This window comes from Dipodomys ordii, unplaced genomic scaffold, assembly GCF_000151885.1.
Source record: "Dipodomys ordii isolate 6190 unplaced genomic scaffold, Dord_2.0 Scaffold172, whole genome shotgun sequence".
NCBI lineage: Eukaryota > Metazoa > Chordata > Mammalia > Rodentia > Heteromyidae > Dipodomys > Dipodomys ordii.
Genome location: NW_012267388.1, coordinates 1282387 through 1305629, shown reverse-complemented (window position 1 = coordinate 1305629; position 23243 = coordinate 1282387). Strand labels below are relative to the sequence as shown.

At 36.4% G+C, this 23243-nt stretch overlaps 1 protein-coding gene across 1 annotated transcript in view; it reads right to left on the bottom strand.

Annotated features, from left to right (window-relative positions):
• The window catches only part of LOC105998800 (regulating synaptic membrane exocytosis protein 1-like), a 293495-nt gene that overhangs the window by 210623 nt on the left and 59629 nt on the right, over positions 1 to 23243 (bottom strand). The window contains exon 2 of the mRNA XM_013033609.1: positions 7770 to 7850. Coding sequence (XP_012889063.1) covers positions 7770 to 7850 — 81 coding nt within the window. The remainder of the gene's footprint in view (positions 1 to 7769; positions 7851 to 23243) is intronic.

The window sequence follows — 23243 nt, the reverse complement described above, 5'->3', positions numbered from 1 at the left end:
AGGAAGGAAGGAAGGAAGGAAGGAAGGAAGGAAGGAAGGAAGGAAGGAAGGAAGGAAGGAAGGAAGGAAGGAAGGAGAAAATAATTGAAGTTTATTGGGCTAAATGAGAATTTCGGGAGCATAATCCTGGAAACACCCCCCCTCCCCCACCATCTGCTGGGAGCCTTTGTGCTCCATTGAAACATGGTGGAGGTTATTGTGCAGTCCAAAGTGAGCTTTCGCTTCTCTTTTCCTCTTCTTATAGAGCTACTCAAGTCATGAAGGAAGGACCCTTTTCATGAGCATATCTAGTTTTAAATATCTCTCAAAGATTTCACTTGAAAAATACCATAGCATAAATTAAAGAATTAGTGATCAGGTTTCCAACACATCAACCTTAAGAGGTACATTCAAAGCATATAGCAATTATACTGCAAGTCATCTGCACATTTGAATCATCCAGGTACCTGAATCCTAGACCTGGACCTGCCTCTGTCCTGCTGTGGTATCCATGGCAGCAAAGGCCCTACAGATGCCAATAGGGTACAGGCATTGTCTTCCATGGGCAGGTCAAATGTGCACATCACTAATGTGAAGAGAAGCTGCCAAGAAATAAACTCGGCCAATAATCTATGCATAGTTTCTTCAGGACATCGTTTTTAAAAAGAAAACTCTTTTATTCCCTATGGAAAATATCATTTTGTTAAGACTGAGTCAGGACTAATTCATGAAAAGAGTTAAGGACTAGTCAAGTTCCATGGAACTTAATTATTATATAAAACTATTACAAAGCTGGTGCTAGTATTTCATGACTATGACTGTAATCCTAGCTACTCAGGAGACCAAGATCTGAAAATTGAGGCTTGAACCAGCCTGAACAGACATTTCTATCAGACTCTCATCTCCAATTAACCAGAAAAAAAAAAATACAGAAGTGGAAGTATAGCTTCACCACCCTTGGTTGACCACCAGCCTTAAGCAAAATGTCACAGCATGAGGCCTGGAGTTCAAGTCACAGAATACTCTCTCTCTCTCTCTCTCTCTCTCTCTCTCTCTCTCTCTCTCTCTGTCTCTCTCTCTGGCTCTCTCTCTCTTTCTTTCTCTTCTCTCTCTCACATAGAAGCCAACAAAAAATGATTACCACAGTTTTTCTCATATAGAATCAAACTCTTTTAATATCTAAGTACTGAAGAAAGTATCTTCTACTCTAAGCACTCAGAAAAATTAAACAGAATATTATCATTATTGTTATGGTAGAAAGAAGGGCCTTGGAAGACTTTGTGAATTGGCATAAAATGATTTACATTAGCCAGCAAATCTCATAAAGGGAATGACGACTATAAAAGCCACACATTTTTAAAATCCTGTCACTTCCTAATTATAACCATGATTTGGAAATGTCAGTGTTCCTAGTATGCTCTGTTTTCAAGTTGCTGGATGTACTTATTTTATTCTAAAAGACAAAAACATTTTTTCTAGTTAGACATTTTATTTTGAAAAATAAAATGATATTCATGCCTAATACAGGTGGAATTAACTAGAATTGCACACTTGACAATGAATATCTCTTATTGTACAGGAAAAAATAAAAACAGAATAAAAATAAAAATGATTTAAAAATAATTAAAAATTAAAAATAAAATGCATCATAATTGTGATAAAATTACATGGCTAAATATATTTTAGAGAAGGCTTGCCTCTGAAACTTACTTTCATTTATGATACAATACACAGCTGAAAGATACTTTGCACCAGCTCATCATGGACCTTTTAGCCCCTTTGTGCACCCATTCCTGTGCACACTTCCAGTGTCTAACCAGTCTGCCATTCACATCTAAGTCTTCCAGGCGCAATGGGTCATGGCGAATGTGCAGGGCCTGGTGTGTGAGCCTGTTCAAGGCCCTGGTGTTGTGATGGCCACGGTCCTGCATTCACAGCAGCTCAAGGCTAGCGTAAGGAATGATAAAGCTCTGTGGGAAGGTGGTCAATGCCTTGTGTGACAAGATGTGGTGTAATTTCTAGTGATCATAAAGTTGTGTCATGCATAGTACATGAATTAAGAGGAACAGCTAGTTCCACTTAGTCCACTTAGTCCGCTGACTATAGGGACCACCTCTCAATCACAACATGACTCCATAGAGCTCATGTTTGCTTTCTCTAAACATGACAATTAGAACTCCTGAAAGGAAATCAGCTTTGATGTCACTCTGGATCCCAATGAGCGCTTTTGTCTACAAGTCTGTTACTCTCTCTTGTGTCCTACCAGTAGATAATCATGCATGTCCTAGGTGACTCCTTGCTGGTCCTGGATGGCAGGCTTCCTCTTGTCCCTGTAATCAGTGACACACTGCTGCTATGGTTTATGATTTTTGTTGTGTTGTCTTGTCTGATTGATACACACTAATTCACTATCTTCCCAAATAGGGCTATACAAGTGCTTTGATGGGAATGAACTGGATAAAACTCAGGCAAGAAATATAACTATGTCTCAGTATAAGCTAGTTTCCTGTAACAGGGACATCTGGCCACAGTTCACCAGGATCCACTAGGATGAAGTAACCCATAGCAGGAATATTATAAACATTCATGATTACCAACCCAGAGCCTCACCAGGGAAAGGAAGAGTTTATAGAAACTGTCCAGAGAGAGTTCAAGATCAAAGTCAAGACTGCACCACAAGTTGCATAAACACTAATGATTCATCCTTTAAAAATTACATTATCTTTGCAGATTCTTAATATCCTTCCATGGCCAACTAATCCTACAGAATAACTTTTTCTCTTAAACATAATTCTACATTAGCACCTTTCATCATGTTACATTAATTTTTCATCATATAACTATCTCTTCCTTTTGTAACTGCAAGATAAGTAAGAATTCTTTTTTTGGGGGGGGGTGCGGGGCCTGAACTCTGGGCCTGCTCACTGTCCCTCAGCTCTTCAGCTCAAGAATAGCACTCTAGCACTTGAGCCACAGCACCACTTCCAGCTTTTTTTTTTTTTGCTTATGTGGTGCTGAGGAATTGAACTCAGGGCCTCATGCATGCAAGGCAAGTGCTCTACCACTGAGCCACCATCCCAGCCGAATAAGTAAGAATTCTATTTCATTTATCTATGTATCGTTTACTAGAGGAATAAAAATTCAAGAAAATTATACTTCTTGAACTCCATGAACATTTTAATATATTTGTTGTTTCCATTAATGATGACTAATCATGCAGAGGGCTTAAAATGACTGAAACTTGAATGATAACTAAAATGAACTCTTCGGATTGTTTTTATATGTAGTTATCAAAAATATGCAATATATTGATATTTGTATTCATTTTTGATTTGTATAATAGAATGTAGCAAACAACATATATACAGTCACTTTGATTTCCATCTATCTACAAGATTCTCTACCTCTCTGTATTCAGTAAATTTTCTTGAAAAGTCATATATAAAACTGATCACAGTGACCTACACCTGAAATCCCATGTGGAGGTGGGAGGGTCCTGGTCTGAGCCTGGCCCAGGAAAGAGCATGAAACCTTATGTGAAAGACCAAGTAAAGGAACAGAGGACTGAGAGCCTTGCTCAAATGATAGAGCACTCGCCTAGCAAGGGCAAGGTCCTGACTTCAATCCCCAATACTGATTCTTTAAAACAACAACAACAACAAAAGCAAATCATTATAAATAAAAACATCAAATACTTGCACCCTCTCTTTCCCCTGACTTCTCATTTCTTCCCCAAGCCACTCAAAAATAGAACATTTCTACCTGCTGATCTGGTAAGCCTTTTATGGCAAATACTACCAATGACCTCTACATGATCAAAACCATGGGATATTTTTAACTGTTACTTATTGATTTTCTGTGTTCTTTGACAGTGTGAAATCCCCTGTGAATCCCACACTGTCTTGACTCTGGCCCTCACCTTTACAAACCACCGTTTTCATCAGCTGTGTTAGAAGATCTCCTTCCTTGTCCCATTCTTTAATCCCTGGTATTACCTAGGGCCCTAGGCTATTTTTCTATTTGATGATGTCACCTATTTCTCCATTTCATGAGTGCTTCAGGTTCATAGATTCAAATATTCGCTGTATCTACACCTTTATATACATTACAAGTACCACAAACCACTATGTCAAAATCTGAACTTAACCACTGCACATATTGTCTGATGCGACTAACATCTTTAACTTCTTCATCAAGGTCTCCTTCACTCAAACTATTAACATGAAGTTCCCGTGTCACCCTTCCCCCTCAAAAATGTTCCTTACAAACATGTTAAACTGTCTATGAAGCATCACCTGTATCACTTCTTACCCCACATTGGAAGTGTCTCCATGGACTTCCATCATGCCAAATCAAGACCATCACATCACTGGACTATTGAAGTAATCTGCTGGCTGAATTAATTGCCTCTGGTTTTGCAAACATCACATCTATACTCAATTTTTCCCTACTTGTGTCAAATAATGTAACAGATACTTCATACACAGACACATTTATGAATATTATGCAAATCTGGCTATCCCAGTATCTTAGTTGAATTTCATTAGTGTAATTCACATAACTTAATGTAACATATATTAAATGTTATATTTGACCCACTTATCACATACAGAATTCTAAATTCTGTCATATGTTACTAATCTTACCCACTTACATTTTCTATTCTATCTCATTAAAAAATTTCAAACAATTTCTACTTACTAGTGCTTGTTGTTTTTGGATACACTTACAGGTAGTGAATTGTAACTTGTAAGCATTTCCCTATAGGCTAAAAGCCCATCTTTTAAAAATCCCTACTTTTAAATTGCTCTTTCTGTATCTAACTAGAAAGCCATTTATGCATTTATGGACAGCTCAATTCACAAATATCTCTCTACCAAAATTAACAGAAATAAGGAATAAATTTAGACTCTAAATTTTTTCAGTCACCTTCAGAGAAGTGAACTATTTTAATCCAAGGAGCACAGAGGGAACAAAAAAACTATCATAAAGGAAAAGGCAAAGGTCCTATTACTGTTGTCCTTCCCCAATAAACTCAGAAGAGACACCAGGAAAGTTTTACTAGGTTCTATCCTAGTTATGACAGATTTCCACAACTGTAAGTCTGAGGTTTTTTGTTTTATGTTTTTTTTATAAGGAAAGAAGGGGAAAAACGTCAGGTTGGAAAAAATAAGAATTGTCACTGTTTATCTAATAAAGTCCAGTTTAACACTGAAATTGGAATGAATGGGACCAATTTAAATGGAACTTAGTGGGTTTTGAGGGGTGCTCAGTGGTAGCATACTTGCTTAAGCAAGTACTGTGTATAGGCACTGGGTTCAATTCCCATCATCACAAAATAAAAAAGTGAAAAATAAATATCATTGAAACTTAATAAATGGCATAGAAATAATTTAAAATCTACCTTAGTTCCCCAAAATTCTTTCTCAGAAATAACTTTAATCCCAATGAAGTTTTCTAACTACTAGAACAGAAGATGTGAAGGAAAGACCTAGGTTTTCTGTGAATTATCAAGGAAAGTTCTAGCATAGGAAATAGCTTTAGATAAGATCATTTACAGAATTTGATCTCAGGCTTGGTGGAATGTTCTTGAAGACCCAGCTGTTCAGAAAGTTGAGGCAGGAGGAGCACCAGCCAGGGAAACCTAGTGACACCACACTTCAAAAGAAATAAAGATAATAATGGCCTGAGAGAAGGCTCATATGATACAGTGCCTGAGCAGCAAGTACAAAGCCTTGGGTTCAAAGTCCAATATTGCCAAAAAAGTATAGGAAAAAATATAGAAAAGGATATATAAAATTCTTCTTTCATATTTTTTTGCTTTTATCAATGCAATCATAAATCACTTTTACTGTTCTTAGAACTATTTCCTGGAAAATCCTATAGTTAATTAAATGTAGAAGATGATATTCAAATATGTTATTGAAAAAATCTATAACACATCTACTGAGCCTCTGGAATATCATTTTAAATGTTATAGCTGAAGTTTAAATAACTTCAAATTATTTGTTCCTGTATGTAATACACCAAACATAGGCATTCAATGATCAACAAAATGGGAAACAAGTCATAGAGAAGAAATTAAATTTATGAACTCTTGAGTTTTAAATGCACCTTGCTCTGACATAAAATGTGAAACCCTCTAAATATTCAGTGGAATAAAATAGCACAACCAATCTTCTGAATAAAATTATATTCCTGATAAAAAATGATTTTTATTTAATTTTTATCATTGTTAATAGAAAATTGTCATAGCAAAATAGTCACCAAAATTTAATTTTTCTTTCTAGCCCTTTTATTGCTGTATCACTTTATTTTGGTTTACATGAAAGAATTCTAAGATGGCTGAAGAAATCTGTGGAAAAATCACCCTGAAGAAATGGTATTACTCCTTTCAACAACTACCTTACTGTTTAATAAAATTGATCCTAGGAAGCTGGAACTTAGGTTTAAGAGGTGTGAAGTGGAGGAGAGGCCAAAAGAATGCAGAGAGCAAGTGGGAAAATGCAATCATAGTATTCAATGTACACATATGAAAACAGAACTAGGAAAATTGAAGGAATGGGTGGGGTTGGGGGAGACCAGGAAAATGATCAAAGAGATGACAATGATCAAGATGCATTGAACTCAGAAACTGACATGTTGAAATCAAATCTCTCTGTCCACTACTAGAAGATAGTTTTAAAAATAAAGAAAAAGTCATATTTCTTCCAAAGCTTTTGCCACAGGCCTTGGAAAAAAGCATTTTCCCAGTCATAACTACATGGCTGTAGTGCTTAGGCTAAGAATATTGCTGGTGCTATTGCTGCTGAGACATTTAAAAGAAATTTTAACTTTTCCTACACAGAACATCTCTATATTCAGAGAACTGAATGAATAATTTACTCTGCAGACTACCAATACTCTTTACATTTTATCTTATCAAATGCCATATTTGAAGTTAGTGTTTACATAATTTGTTTCTTCTCTATGCCCTGTGGTTGATCACTTAATAATCAGCCATACCTACACCCAAGAAAGCAATAATAAAAATAAAACTCTTTTAATTATCCATTACCTTTAAGTAATAAGTAATATAATGAAAGTTATTCCTTTATTGATACATCCTGCCTACCCAACCCCTACCCCATCCTCTCTTAATATCTTATTTGTAGAATGATTTTACTTCACTAAAGTTTTGGTGTGTGTGTGTGTGTGTGTGTGTGTGTGTGTGTGTGTGTGTGTGTGTGTGTGTGTTGGGACTAGAGCTTGAACTCAGAGTATTATAGATTCATTTAGCTTATTTCTCCCCTCTCATTAGTGCAACACCTTAATTTTGGCTTTTTGGTGGTTAATTGGAGATAAGGGTCTCACACACTTTCCTGTCTAGGCTGGCTTTGAACCTTGATTCTCAGAGTTCAACTTCCTGAGTAACTAGGATTATAGATGAGTCATGAACACTCAGCGCTTTCCTAAAGTCTTATACTCCAACCCACATGCCTTTTGAAACCAAAAATAAATGAATAAGAAAAAATAATGACAACTGCTACTATTCTTTAGCCCGAAGATTATGTTTCCCTTGCCTCTAATTATTTGGAGCCTGTAATATAGCATTATTATTTCATAAAAACACTTGATTCAGAGCTCATGTTTCCAGATAAATTTATCTAATTAGTAGTCTTTTCTAGTATGCACATACCAGAAAAGCCAGAGTATCTACTCCAACATGCAATGTGAATTAATCAATCTGTACCCAGTGATCTGTGTAAGAGAGTACATTTTTCAGTCAATAAAACCAATGCCATACTTACGGTGGAGGTTGGTGGGGCTGGCTTTCAGCATTTCTTGGTGTTTTGCAGGCAGCAGGCTTCGCCATGTCCCTGACAACACACCTGGGGCGCATGATAGACAGCACAACGCACTATTAATTATAACAGGGTAGAACAAATTAAACACCATACTGAAAACACACTCTAAGGGAAAGTCTTTGCAAGCCCCTTCAGTATTAACCTTCAGGTTCTAGAAAGGGCTATGGAGTTGCATATCTTTGTGGCTTCCACTCAGTTAGACCCAAATAAAGTCTGTGCTGGCCTCCACATTTGAATTTCCTTTAAGTATCAGTAAAATGATTGTCAGCAACTTTCCCCATAGCAGAAAAGCTAATGAAAGATTTGCCCTTACCATGTAAAGATATCTAAAAGCTTAAAAATAGGAACCGCTGTTGGGTTTGATATATTAAAAATAAACCAGCATATTCTATGGTGTTGGCTATTTTACTAAAAGACATAGACTCATGCTTCACACTGTTAATCACCACATAGCAGACCCTAACAAGCCTCCAGACATCCTGTGTTTCAAATCCCCTCCCTACAAAAGAGAAATAACAGTTGGAAGGAAATTTGCACCTATGAAATGTATATCTGTTGGTATATATGTAAAATAAGAAAAGATATTTCTAAAATGCAAAAGAAAAAATTTTAAAATGATTCCATGCCTTAAATCTTTTGCCACAAAATAAATGCAGAAAGCAGACAGTATACCACAAACCCAAAGTGCAGCAGACATAGATGGCCTTTCTTACTCTGAGGGAACCGGGCTTATTGAGCATGGGGTAGAATCACTGGGCAGAATTAGAAAGGAACTTTAATTTGCAGCTGTACTTCTAAAACATGGATATTCCTTCACCTCCAAAGCTTTAAATCAAACCCAACCATAAGTAAGGGAAACCTTTCTGATAAAACCGAGACCCTACACCTACACCTACACCCTTCCCTAAGGGGAACTGTTCCTTAAGATCCCCACATTCCTGGAACGTTTTTGTGGAAGCTTCTTGGAGATTTGATGACACTGCCAGTCTTTTTTTTTTTTTTTCCAGATATGGGACATTGGTGAAACAGTGCTTGATTCACTATTTTCCCAAAGCTAGAAGCTGCATGGCAAAATTCTCCACTTCTGAAAGAAATGATACAGGGAAACAAGGACACAATGCACAGCAACAGACACACACAGACACAACACACACACACACACACACACACACACACACACACATACACACTCACTGCTTATTCCAAACAAGATCAGACAAGACTCAGAAATCACTATATAGCACAACAAGAAAGAAAACAGTGCCATTTCCAAGCCTCAACACACCTGGTGGTCAAAATAAAGGTAAAGAAATGTGATGTTAACAGCTATTGGTAAACTCTCAATGGATTGGCGAGAAACATCTACAGGATCTATAAAACCTTCTCCAGGGGGAGAAAGCCCTTCAGGAAACTTCAATGAAGGAAGTTGTTAGAATAAACAATATATTAACGTTTCTGAACCCTGGAATTTCATTCTAACTTATATTAGATAGAGAAAGTAGCACAGAAAAATCATGAACAATTCTCAGTTAATTAAAAATAGCCTAGGCAGTATATTTAATCTACATGAGCTGGTGTGTGAAAATATCTAAAATATCACCAACTTAGAAAAATTGTGAAAAATTGTAAGTATGAAAAATCTTGTTTCCTCTCTTTGATTTTTCTCTTCTCAAGTCCCAGACATTTATATAAAACATCAGACTAAAAGAAATCAGCTGGGCACAGTAGCTCAAGTTTATAATCCTAGCATCTTGGGAGAAAGATGGGAGGATTGAAGTTAGAGGCTAGCCATCTCAACCAATGACTGGGTGCGGTGATGTGTGCCTGTCATTCTCAGCAACATGAAGAAACACAAATAAGATTATGTAAAGACTAGGCCTGGCACATGAAAGACCTAATCTGAAAAATATCAATGAAAAATGGGAACTGGAGATATGGCTGCTGTCTAGGAAGCCTGAGGCCCTGAGTTCAATCCCCAGTACCACCCCAGTAAATAATAATAATGATACTTTAATCCCCAATACTTCTATCACCTAGTGGTTCTTTTACATATGCTCTGAAGTGATTATTTTCTAAGAAATTAAGAATACCAAGCTTGGGTGGGTTCCTAAACCAATTTTTCTCCCAAATGCAAGCCTTTGCAAGAGCATTTATCTAACCTCAAAACCCAGTGAGTTTGTTTGTTCTGTTTTCAAACTTGAGTTTTAAATTACAGTAGTTGACATTCCTCTCAGCATATGCTAAAGAATATTTCTGATATCAAAACCTCAAGTTGAATTTCTGAATATTACTTTTATTGGATAATAGAAACAAGTCTACTACTCTTCAAAAATTACATGTTTAGAATTTAACTTATCCTAAAACAATAGAATACCACATTTCATAATGATCTCACCCTGACCACAAGACACATATCACTAGAGATGTAGCAGCTATTGAATCTGAATTTTTTTTAGATTGCTAATTAATCAATATCTTAATCATAATAATATGTACTTACATTTCTAATCTGAATTGTTTTATATAAAAACTCTTTCTAGATTTAAGAAAGTATCCAACGGTTAGAACAAGGCATACCAAGGTTACAGTATTATAGCTCATACGATGTTCATTACCTTGTATAGATTATTTCTCTAAAATTCAGTTATAATCAAATTGTGTCTCAGTTTAAAGTGGCAGGAACCAGATAGCTCTAATGTATGTTTAGTCCTAACAACTGCCATTGTTTTCTAGGCATTAGACATAATATAATAGGGACCTCTTTTTCTTCAAGAAACACAGCAATGGCATTTCAGTAGGTTGCAGCATTATGCTTGATGGCCTCCTACAGCTAGACACATATTGGGAGACCACAAATGCTGTTCTAATGCTAACTTCCTGGAATCACCACTGCTTGAAGGTCAGGAGCTTTAACCTCTTAGTCTTTGTGATGCCTTTAATGACAGAGAATTTAACAAATATGGACTCTGAATAGCCTTATAACTGCTTATAAGCATTCTCAAGGTTTGCTGAAGACTTATGCAAATGAGATATTCTGCAACCACCTCAGGGGAATGCTCCTCCTGACTCCACCCTCAGCACTGCTGGATTTTATGAATGACTGCAATCAAATCGATGAATGGCTGCCAACTGCCCACTCAGCCACTTCTACTCTTCCGTGCACGTACACACAGGAGGAATTCATATTGCCACAAGCCTGCAGATGAGGCTGTGTAAGGCTTTCATCTCTCCAAACAGGAACTAAATGTGCTTCCAGAAACTTAGAGTATGTGAATTAAAAATTCTAAATGCCTTCAAGAAATACAATTTACATAATTACTTTCTCTCCTTTGACTTTCCATTTTGGTGCCTGCAATCACTAACCTCTATCCACAGACACACACACACACAGACACAGAGACACAGGCACACACACACACACACACACACTTACACACACACCACACACTATTATTTTATGAAACTTTAACTCAATAAATAGCCTTGCATTATTTCATAACTGTGCTTACTATATCATAAACTGACAAATAGTAGATTATAGCTCTACATATTTTAGCTCTTTCTTAAAGTTTTTGAATTTTGAGAGACAATAATTAATTCCATGCATGTGGGGGAAATGAGGGTGTATGTGTCAACTTCCAAATTGTTACTGTGCTAGCCCAATAATACCCAAGGTGTATAGAGATAAGATGTCCTAGAGAATTAGGCAGTGACAACTGAAACAACTAAGAATAGGCAAAGGAAACATTTTACAAATATATAATCTTCTGATTTGTGGTTACTGATTTACCATATATAGAATCATTTAAAAAAAAAATCAAAGAAGAAGAGTCTATTGGTCCACACTGCTTTCTCAACCTCCCATTCCATGTTTCAAGTCTCACATCAATGTGTTGAAAGCCCAAAGGTATTCACATCACTTGTGGAATTCCTGTTTTCAGCCTAGCTCTAAGTCATACCTCCTGCTAACGCCTGTTGAGCTTTTATATTTGGATATTTTAACAGACATCTCAAAATCAACACCTCCAAAGGGGTTCAATTGACCAACATGCATTGTGCCCATTAATTAACATGTTGAATTGAAAAACTCTCTAAACAGCTTGGGTGGAGAGAGGAAGGGTGGATGAATGTAGTCATAATATTCAATGTACAGATGTGAAAATAAAACTAGAAAAATGGAGGAGATGGGTAGAGTTAGGACAGATGGGGTAGAATGATGTAAAGGATGACATTGATCAAACTGTACTGTACTCCTAAACCAACACGTTGAAATGAAAATAGAAGAATAAAGTAAAACTTATAGAGATCTGTGGAGATTTTTCATACCTATTTATCTTGTCATTCATAAAATTAAAAATTTTAGACAAAAAAATGGCGGTCCATGCCTCAACACCAAATCCTCCAGCAGGCATTTCCATTTTTGCCAGCACCTGTCTCCAGCTGTTTAGGCCCAAACTTTATACACAACTCTTCTTTTTCCCCACACTCTGCACCTAATCTACCAGATTGACTATATTTTCCAAAGTATGCTCAGAAGCTGGCAATTTTTCACCTCCTACACTACTGCCACCTTGTCATGTAAATCACCTTTTACTTAAATTCTCACCAAACATTTTCAACAACTTTCCCAGGCTTTGCCCATGCCCTCTTCCTAGCATTTCTTCACAACACAACAGCCACAATGATTCTTGACGGTTCTGCTCAAGGTTCAGCAATGACTCCTCAGATATTCACAATGAAATGCCAGAGTCCTTAGGATATCATCAGTCCTGCCATGACTCATCTCCTGCTACTCTCCCCATTCTCCCTGCCTTAGGGTTCTTGCACCAATCTTTACTTCTGTCTACAATGTTCTTTCCAGAAGCTGATATGACACTCTTACCTCTTACAAGTTTTTGTTCAAAATGTTAGTTTTTGAGGATTTTGAAGGTTCCTACTCAGATGAATGAGTAAGATAAAAATATAAAAAGTTGTAGATCTCAAGCTTGAGCAACTAATATCATATTTATTAAAGCATGGTGTTTTAGAAGAGATTCTAAATAGGTGTTTGACATTAAAGCACTTTTCTAGAGAATGTTTATACTAATTAACTTAAAACCAATACGTTTTATGTTCTGAAAAAGATCCACTAAATTTATATACCTATTAACTAAAGTTTATTCTCTTTTTGAACAAGACAAAAGGTAATTATCAGCATATGAAAGATGTAGTGGCAAAAAATGTTTACTATATCAAATTACTGCTTTGAAGCAGTGAAAAAATACTCAATATCCAGCTCACTAATATTTTAACAAATAACACTTTAAAATTATATTTGTATATAAAACATCTTAAGAATAAAAAAGGAATAAAGAGAGAATTAATCCATTTTCCTTATGAGTTTTCTGGACAGAGTAAGGAATTCTTGTATCTATCATAAAACAAAATGTATATAATGTATCTCATTTATCTCACACCACCCTACAAGAGAAATTGGTTGCGTTATTTGACAGTAAAGATACCAAATTATCTAAGAGACTAAATTATCTTTCTGATATAAAAAATACGTATTGATATTTCTTAAAGCCAGGAATTGAATTAAGTTCATTTCCTATGTAATCTTTCACTCAGCATTTGGCTTTAAGGGGTAAAAGATAGTCCAACAGTATTTTCAGATTGCTTTTAGAATCAATGGATTTGTGATACAAGTATACTGTTGAAACTGTTTGAATAATCTCACTCATTTAGTGGTCTTTAAAATTATCATATTGGGTACAGGTGGCTCATGTGTGCAATCCTAGCTAGTCAGGAAGTTGAGATCTGAGGATCACAGTTCAAAGCCAGCCAGAACAGGAAAGTCTATGAGGCTTTTACCACCAATGAAGATGAGTGCTAGCCTTTGAGCCTAGGCTCAAACTTCAAGCACCAGTACTAGCACATACACACAAAAATGATCCTAGTATCACAAGATCATATCAACAGCAGCAGACTAAGGTGAACACTGTAACATTGATATCACAGTAGAAGACAGAGCTGGTTAAACTAGAAATTGAGGATGACCTTAAGACCAATGGGAATACTGCAATCCTATAAGATGGGAAATGTAAGATGACTAAGCTGATATTGAAAGAGTTTATATAAGAAGAAGAATCAATAGAGATAAAAGATTCATTCATAAGACACAGCACAACTGATAAAAATTACTTCTAATTCATTTCTTCTAAAATGATCTCATTCTCATTCACAAATTCTAAAAGAGGAACAGCCAAGAAAGTATTTCAACATTCATTTTATATAAAAATTTACATATTCATGTCATTTTCACATCAAACAAATGAGTATGATGATGGTTAGCCATAAGACAGAGATGGAGCAGCGAGAATCCCACAGCAGGAAAAGAAAGTGAATGTTGGTATTGTGAAAAGCCAGATGTTTTAATCACAACTCATCAGGGTCTGTGCCATTTCCAGCGCTCACCCGGGGAACCCCCTGAAGCTGAATCTTTATTTTAAGAAAGGCATTGAAAACAGATGAAGTCAATTTTTAACTCTAAAGAAAGGGAAACAGATGCCAGCTTTTACAGTGAGTATTAAGGACTACTGACCTTCTCTGGAAAATGCCATGACAGTATTCACTAAAACCAGACAAAAAAAAGCTAGTGTTCTAAAGGGAGAGGCAATTCACTACTGAGATGAATAAGAAAGTATAATTCAGAAAAAAAAAGAAAAAGTTTTTCAAAGAATGTGGACTTCTGGATTAAACTTTTCCCATTGAACACCCACTAAATTAAGAGTTTAATAGGCTTGATTCTATATGATATTCCTTAATATGGTTCTCAAGAGTTCAAAAATATATTTAATGCTTTTTCTTTCATGCGATTGTTTCTAACATATTTATAAGATGATTTCTTTGTTGCTTTGTATGTCCCTCCCCCACGGTATAACCCCTGCTTTCACTGTATTTGATGTTGGTATAATTTGTGGAAGGGAAGGGAAAAAATAAATACATATACATATTTATTAACCTCTATATTTTATGTAAGCTATTATTTTATGATAACAAAATTGGTGCTATGTTCAGTCATCAATTCTTAAAATTTTATACTTACCTATGAACTTATTACTGACTCATACTGCCTACATATATACCCCCTCACTCACATTTTCTTAAACTATACGATTTTTTTGCAAAAGTCATTTGCTTCTTGCAAAATACACATCTGTAATCCTAGCTATTCAGGAGGTTGTGTTCTGTGGATTACAGTTAGAAGCCAGCCAGAGCAGGAAAATCCACAAGACTATTATATTTCCTATTAACTACTAAAGTAACTGGAAGGGGATGTGTGGTTTAAGTAGTAAAGCACTAGTCTTGAGCAGAAAAGCTCAGGAATAGTGCCCAGGCCCTTAGTTTAAGCTCCAGAAGAGGCAATATGTGTGTGTGTGTGTGTGAAAATATATGTAAATTAAAAATATATGTAAGTCAATTATTGAAATTCAGTCAATTAGTGTAATGTAATTCAAATAAACACAAGTCAATTCATCTAATTTAACACATCAATAGAAACAAGGGCAAGAATCACATGATCCTCTCAATAGATTCAGAAAAAACATTTGAGAAGGTTCAATATCCCTTTATGATAAAAGCCCTGGAGAATTAAGAAAACCAAAGATCATTCCTCAATATAAAAAAGGCTATATATGACAAACCTACGGCCAGTATTATACTTAATGGTGAAAAGTTAAAACCATTTCTTCTAAAATCAGGAATGAGATAAGGATGTTTATTCCCTCTACTCCCCTTCAACATAGTATTGGCATTCCTAGCAAGAGAAATAAAGCAAGAAAAAAAACAAGAAGGGATCCAAATAGGGAAAGAAGAAGTACAACTACTCCTCTTTGCAGATGTCATAATTCTGTCTTTAATGAACACTATAGATTCCTCCTCTAAGTTACTTGAGCTGATCCTAAGCTTTGGCAAAGTGGTAAGATATAAAATCAACCTGCAAAAATCAGTATCTTTTATTTATGCCAATGAGAAGATCGAGACTGAGATCAGGAAAGCAACTCCATTTTGAAATAGCCTAAAAAAATGACCTAGAAATTAAATTAACTGAAGAAGGGAAGGGGTATAGCAAGGGGTAGGGGAATCACTAGGGCTCCTTGGCATGGGTTGAAACTTCCAAAGATCCAGAATCACAACAAATCAAACTGAAGAGTTTCTGCATGGCAAAACACATATCTAGCAACATAAATAGAAAGCCCATAGAATGAAAGGTTTTTACTAGTTATGCATCAGACAAGGGCCTTACATCAAAAATATACTTAGAACTCAAAAAATTAAACCCCCTCAAGATAACTCCTCAAAGAAACAATAACACAATATATTGGCTAAGGACTTAAAGAGAGACGTCTCAGAACAAGACACATGAAGCAATATTCAATATCTATGTCAATCATTGAGATTCTACCTCACCCCGGTTAGAATCGTCGTTATCAAAAAAACTAATAACAGATGCTGGCAAGGATGTGGCCAAAAGCAAATGCTACAACACTATTGGTAGGAATGTAAACTTGTTCAACCACTCTGCAAAGCAGTAGGGAGGTTCCTCAAAAGACTAAACACAGAGCTTCCCTATGACCCAGCAATCCTACCTCCCAGCACTTGTCCAATAGACCACAAACAAGGCCACACTAAAGCTTATAGCACAACCATGTTCATTGTAGTATATTTTACCATAGCCAAGATATGGAATCAACCCAGATGCCCCTCAATGGATGAATGGACCAAGAAAATGTGGTATATATATGCAATTGAATTCTATGCCTCCATCAGAAAAATGATATTGTACCATCTGTAAGGAAATGGAAAGACTTGGAAAAATTATATTAAGCAAAGTAGGCCAGACTCAAAGAAACATAGATTGGATGGTTTCCTTCATTTGTCATAACTTGAATATGCCTATAATTTTACAAGTAAACACACTGAATGATAAAAGATTTAAGAAAAAACACATGGACATGATAAAACATATAGGTCTCTAGACATTTACACAGTGAGACCAAAGGAGGATATTCTTAGGAAAGGATCACAAAGGCTCAATAGCTACATGCATATGATCAAATAAAATGAGATTTATTGAAATGAACTCCAAGAAATGGAAACAAGAGCTTATTTCCCCTTTGTTGCTGTTTTTGTTTTATGTACCTTTTGTCTTGTTTGTAAGTTTATGTGTTTTGAGGAGGGTAAGGGAACACAGAAATGATGGGCAAAGGATGAATAAATGCAGCAGAAGTACTCACTAGACACTAGATTGAAAATGAACTATAAAACTTGTATGGGGGGAATGGGAGGGAAAAACTGGGAGTAAGCTAGGGAAGAGGCCACACTGTTGAGACTTATGTATTGGTAACTCCTCTATATATCACCTTTACAATAATAAAAAAGAATGAATGAAGGAAGGAAGGAAGGAAAAAAGGGAGGGAGGGAGGGAGACTCCAGGACCAGAAGCAACAGCCAACCTGGCAGAGAAAAGAATTCAATACAATAAGGCCTATGGTCTAATTATCTTATGCAGAAAAGGATGGAGCTTAAATGTATTTAAAGATGGAGATTGCAATGGGTTCATGATAAAGGGAGAATATAAAAAATGGAGACAGAGAATGCAGGCAACTGCTACAATGGCAAAGAGCTGAGTTGAGAAAAGAGAGTGATGGACAAAAGATGGTTCATTTGTATAGTTATGAGCAGATATGTTAAGAGTGAAGTAGGTATGGGAAGTAAGAAGTTTGATGTAGAAATAAAGGGTAAAAAGAGTAGAAAGATGAAGGGGAAATGAGGGCTAGGGTATGCAATGAGAAAGCTAGATAGAGGGGTCTTTCCTCAGAATTCCAACTCTGTCACCAGGGACAGTAATTTCAGCTCAGAACTAGCTTGGTCCTGTGCCAGGAACAGGGGGCAGAATGAAGTCCCACTCTCCTTGCCACTACCATCCACTCTCAGTTATATTTGTGTTGGTGAGTGGAGTTACTTTGTCCTAATCATAGTAAGGATTTGGCAGTTTCCACTTTTGCTTGTTGAGTGTAAGCTTCAAAAAGGTCTCACTTGTCCTTGAGTTCCCAGCTTCTTTGAATTAAGGGTTGAAAGGCAGTTCTGACAGGCTTCTGATTCTAGCTCTTTTTCATTAATCCATGTCTTTGAACTGTTTAGGTGAGTATATCTGCAGGCTGAGCCTTTTAAATTCATAGAGAAAAAGGAAGAGGGGAGGGAAATGGAGTAAAGGAAGGAAGGGACAAAGAGAGGAAAGGAGGAGAAGGAGGGAGGAGTAAGAGGGAGAAAGGGAGAAGACAGAAAAGAAATGGGGAGGGAGAGGAACAAAAAGGGAGGGAGAGAGTATGAGAGAGATCATTCCTTGAAAATTTCAATCCACAGTCATTAAGAAGAAAATCACAAAAGTCAAAGGATATATAGTTTTCTCTAGCAAGGGAGGAACTGTAGTCTGAATCAGTTGATTCAGTCTGTTTTGTTTCCGGGGGAACCAGGATAGATGGTTGCTTTTATGGAACACATCGCCATGAGCTCCAGTTGCACAGATCAAAGTTCTGCCCATTTATTTTCCACTGAAGTAATATGCATTCTGGTCTTAATATGAAAATAGTATTATTGGTAAAATATCTGAACAAACATAGGTTACCTTAAATACAAAATTGTTTATTGTCTTTATGACTTCTATGTCCATTAATAAAGTATTTTAACACCACTTACAACTAATTTATGTGCCTTATAGTCTCATTGAGAACCAGTGTTTCTAAACTTCTAATTTTGTCCAAAACCAGGTTGGTCATGGCCCTGCCATTGTAAGAAGCAATCATTGGCTTGACTGAGACACATTGTTTTCTCTGCAATAACAACAAGTTAAAGAGAAAAATTAATGTTCTCACAGACAAGTGTAATACTAAAAATGGTCTTGAACAATTTGAAAACTCAATTTAGAAAAATTAAATAAATTTAGAAATAAAGACTAATCAACAGTGAAACAAAACAGGAAAATAAATTAGCAATACTCAAGAAGTTAAAAATAGAACTTCCACATGATTCAGCTATGCCAATTTGAGTATATAGCTCAAAAATAATCAAAGTTACTTTGCTATAGAGATACATATATACCTACATTTATAGTGACAGTATTCATGATATGTATGTATGTATGTATGTATGTATGTATCCATCATGAATGCTAAGCTACATCATGTCCTAAGCTACAAACAGAATGGAACTGGAGATCATTGTGTTAAGTGTAATAGAACCAGTCCCACTAAGACAAATTTCATGTTTTCTCTAATTTTTTGCAGCCAGGGGAAACAAAACAGCACAGGTCACAGCTTGTGAAAATGAAAGGATAATAATGAATACAGGATGCAGGTGGGAAAGGGAAAAAGAAAGTGTTCGTAAGAAAAGTAATAGATGGGGCTGGGAAGGTGGCTCAGTGGTAGAGTGCTTGCCTTGCATGCTTAAGGCCCTGGGTTCGATTCCTCAGCACCACATAAGCAGAAAAAAAAAGCCAGAAGTGATGCTGTGGCTCAAGTGGTAGAGTGCTAGCCTTGAGCTGAAGAGCTGAGGGCCAGCCCCCAGGCCGAGAGTTCAGGCCCACAAGCGGACCCAAAAAAAAAAAAAAAGAAAGAAAGAAAGAAATAGAGCCTGGGCTCTGATGGCTCACACCTGTAATCCTATGGGAGGCTGAAATCTGAGAATAGAACTTGAAGCCAGCAAGGTACCAGCCTTAAGCAAAATAGCTAAAGGAAAATACCTAGGACTGAGTTCAAGCTTCAATACACACACACACACACAAATGTAACAGAGATGGGAATTAATGCCTATCTACTTAATGTAATAATCATTGCTAATGCTATTTCATAACTAACAAGTTTTCAGCTTTTTATCTGAATCACAAACCCACAACTCTTTAACTAATAATTTTAAGGTGTGTCTGTGTGTCTAAGAATGCCTTTTCTCCACAAAGCATTTCATTCTCTTCTCCCATCTGGGAGACAGAGAGCTGAATATAAAGCTACTGAGGGGTCCATAATGGATCCTTGGTGGGACCAAAGTGAATTTTAAACAGATAAAATGAGAATATGAAACTGGGAAATGCATTCATGAAATACATCAGGCATTACTTTCAATTAATGATAACGACTTCTGCAACTGATTCACTTGCTATGAAAGTCAATGAGTTAATTAGCCAGTCAAATATGAATGTGCATTTTACATGGACTATGAGTTGCACATAGATATTAAATAATACATAAATAAGTGACACAGGCACACTCAGGGTCATATATACAAACACATTAACCGAAGTATGGTATATGGAGGGGGATTCCAATGGGGATAAAGCCTTTGAACAACTAACTTATAATTTGATAAAAATGACTACCAAGTAGATGGAACTTGAAGTATATATGTGCGGGGAATGAGGGGGTGGGGGGTGTGTGGATTGGTTGAGGTCAAGGGTAGGGGATATACCAAAGGAGAGATGAAGGGTAGGCAAATTTAGTGATAATTTGAACTAGGAAAATTGAGAGGATGCATGGGGTTGGGAGAGATGGGGGAAACTGATAAAAAGGGGTGACATTGATTAAGATGCATTATATTCATAAACTAACATGTTGAATTGAAACCCTTTGTACAACTACTTATAGATAATTAAAAAATAAAACTGGGCATTGGTGGTTCTTGCCGTAATTCTAGTAACTCAGAAGGCTGAAATCTGAGGATCATAGTTCAAAGCCACTCCGAACAGGAAATGTCCATGAGACTCTCATCTCCAATTAACCAGCAGGAACCTGGAAGTGGAGCTGTGGCTCAAAGTGGTAGAGCAAAAAGAATTCTGAGATAGCACGCAGGCCTTAAGTTCAAGCCCAAGGACCAGCACAAAAATGCAAAAACAAAAAGCCCCAGAAATAGAAACTATTCATATTTGTTATAAACAAATACATACTTATTTTGTTAAGATCATAATGCTGCGATTACCGAGGACATGACATTAATATTTGAATTATAATTGAATCTTTGCCTTTCTCTTTCTCCACTAAGAATAAGAAAAGCAAACAAATATGTAATTCACTTTTTCTTTAGCTTCTTCATCCAAAGTGATAAAAATATGAAGAGATTCTAGAGAAATACTGAATGGTATGGCATTCAGTAACACCATCTAGCAAAGAATTAATTAGTCCTCAGAGAGTCAACGTTGCCACACTTCTTGCTGTCTTCTGGAAGAAACATCATTTCTTGGGGTTTCAGAAAGTTTAATGGTTCACAATTTTCATTTCCACATATGACTTATTATTGTCTATCATTTCTCAAATCTGTATGTGCCTAAAACTTTCCTAACAATTGAGCCTCAACAGATTGGAAGGTCGAGCTTGGTATACTTGCTCCTCTGAAATTTCACTATAGCAACCTACTAAGTTATTATATAGCAACCTACTAAGCTATATAGCAACCTACTAAGTTACTGAGAGCTGACCACTGTACCTCTCTTAGGATAAGAAGTCCGTTTGTTGGCTATTCCTGGATCTCTAGAAACTGCTATTTCTGGTTTACATTTACAAATTCCAAGACAGCTTCAGGATCTCCTACAAAGGTCATTTTTTCCTATTCACACTTTACACGGTAGCCTCACATTCACCTGTGTCCAGCACACACTCAGTTGTTTTGTTTTGAGGTATTTTATCTGTACATTTCCCCCATTCACAAATCTCTTCCTCTTACTACCCATAAACCAGCCAGGTCACATTCCTAGAGCACCACTGCATTACAATCATATTCCACATCTCCTTTGTCTTCCTGCATTCTCATTTTCTCTTAATTTTGAGGTCTTACAGAAGACCTCAGGAAGACTTTCAGGCTAAAATCTCTCACTAATCTTCATCAGCATCTTCTTAAAATGTGGTTCATGGCAGCAGTCATGGGAAGAAGTTCAAGAAATAGCTACTCTGAAAATGAGACATGCAACTGTAATGTGTTCCTAAACTCCCCCAGTAGCCTGACTTCTATATGGGCCTATCTGTAATTGATGAATACAGCAACATGTGCTCTGTGCCACACAACCACACCACGTTCTGTGATCACAATCTCACTGCAAATAAGTCTGCTCATCAATAATGGCGATAACGTATTTACTGGGCATGTATGATAGAAACTCATTTGTTTCATTTTGGTTTATTCTTTTTTTTCTTTTGCCAGTCCTGGGACTTGAATTCTAAGCCTGAGTGCTTAGCTAGCTGAAGGCTAGCACTCTACTAGTTGAGCTACAGCACAAATTCTGGCTTTTTTTTATGTGATTAATTGGAGATAAGAATTTCTTGGACTTTCCTGGCAAGGCTGGCTTCAAACCTTGATCCTCAGATCTCAGCCTCCTGAATAGCTAGGATTAGAGGCACTGGCACCGGACCATTTTAAATCTGTGTGTGTGTGTGTGTGTGTGTGTGCGCGCGCGCGCGCACGCGCGCGCGCGCGCGCGCGCTTGAACTCAGGGCCTGGGCGCTGTCTCTTGGCTTTTTCATTCAAGACTAATGCTCTGCCACTCAATCTGCAACCCCACCTCCAGTTTTTTGCTGGTTAATTGTAAATAAGGGTCTATAATTCCTTACCCATGGAAAACTCTCCTGTGCTCTTTATTTCAACTCCCTTTAGTAAACAGGTGAAGGTAGCATTCAGAAAGTACTGTTTTGTACAAGTTCTCACAGTACTCATTCCTCAAACTAAACTCTATTAAATTACTATGACATTTTATTGCCTCAAAGTTGTTTAAATTAATTTTAACTCAAAATTTAATTACCTTCAAACACTAGTAAAAGCAAGATTAATCATAGGAATCTTGAATTAATCATGCAATAAAATTTCTTTTTCACCTAAACTGTTAAATATAAAAGTATGTTTTATAGTATAAAATTCTAGTCTATTACATTTTTACTATGTACACTTCCACTGTGTTCCCAAGGGATTGTAAAATAATTTGTTATAGTATTCTAACATAAATAAGGCTCACTTTGATTTTCAACATTGTTTTCAGACTTCCAGGTAATATTTGGATTTATTTTGCATACACTTCCTATTTACGGATTTATGTATATAGAAAAACACTAGAGATTTTAAAACTTTAAGAATGAAATTTGTTTATGCAAACCACTAACTTCTATATCAGTCATGCTTCTACAGCTACCTAAACCTACAGATAATTCACCAATTTCAAGATCTAATTCTATTAAATAAACTCCAGACTATTAGACTACTCTTTTCACAATATTTACAGAATCTGCCACTTTGTAACTTAAATACACTACCGATAAATCTGTCCTGCAAATACTATGTTCAGCAAAGTTGCTAACTTTCTAGCATATTAATTTACATTCAATGAATTCAGTGGTCCTGAATTCA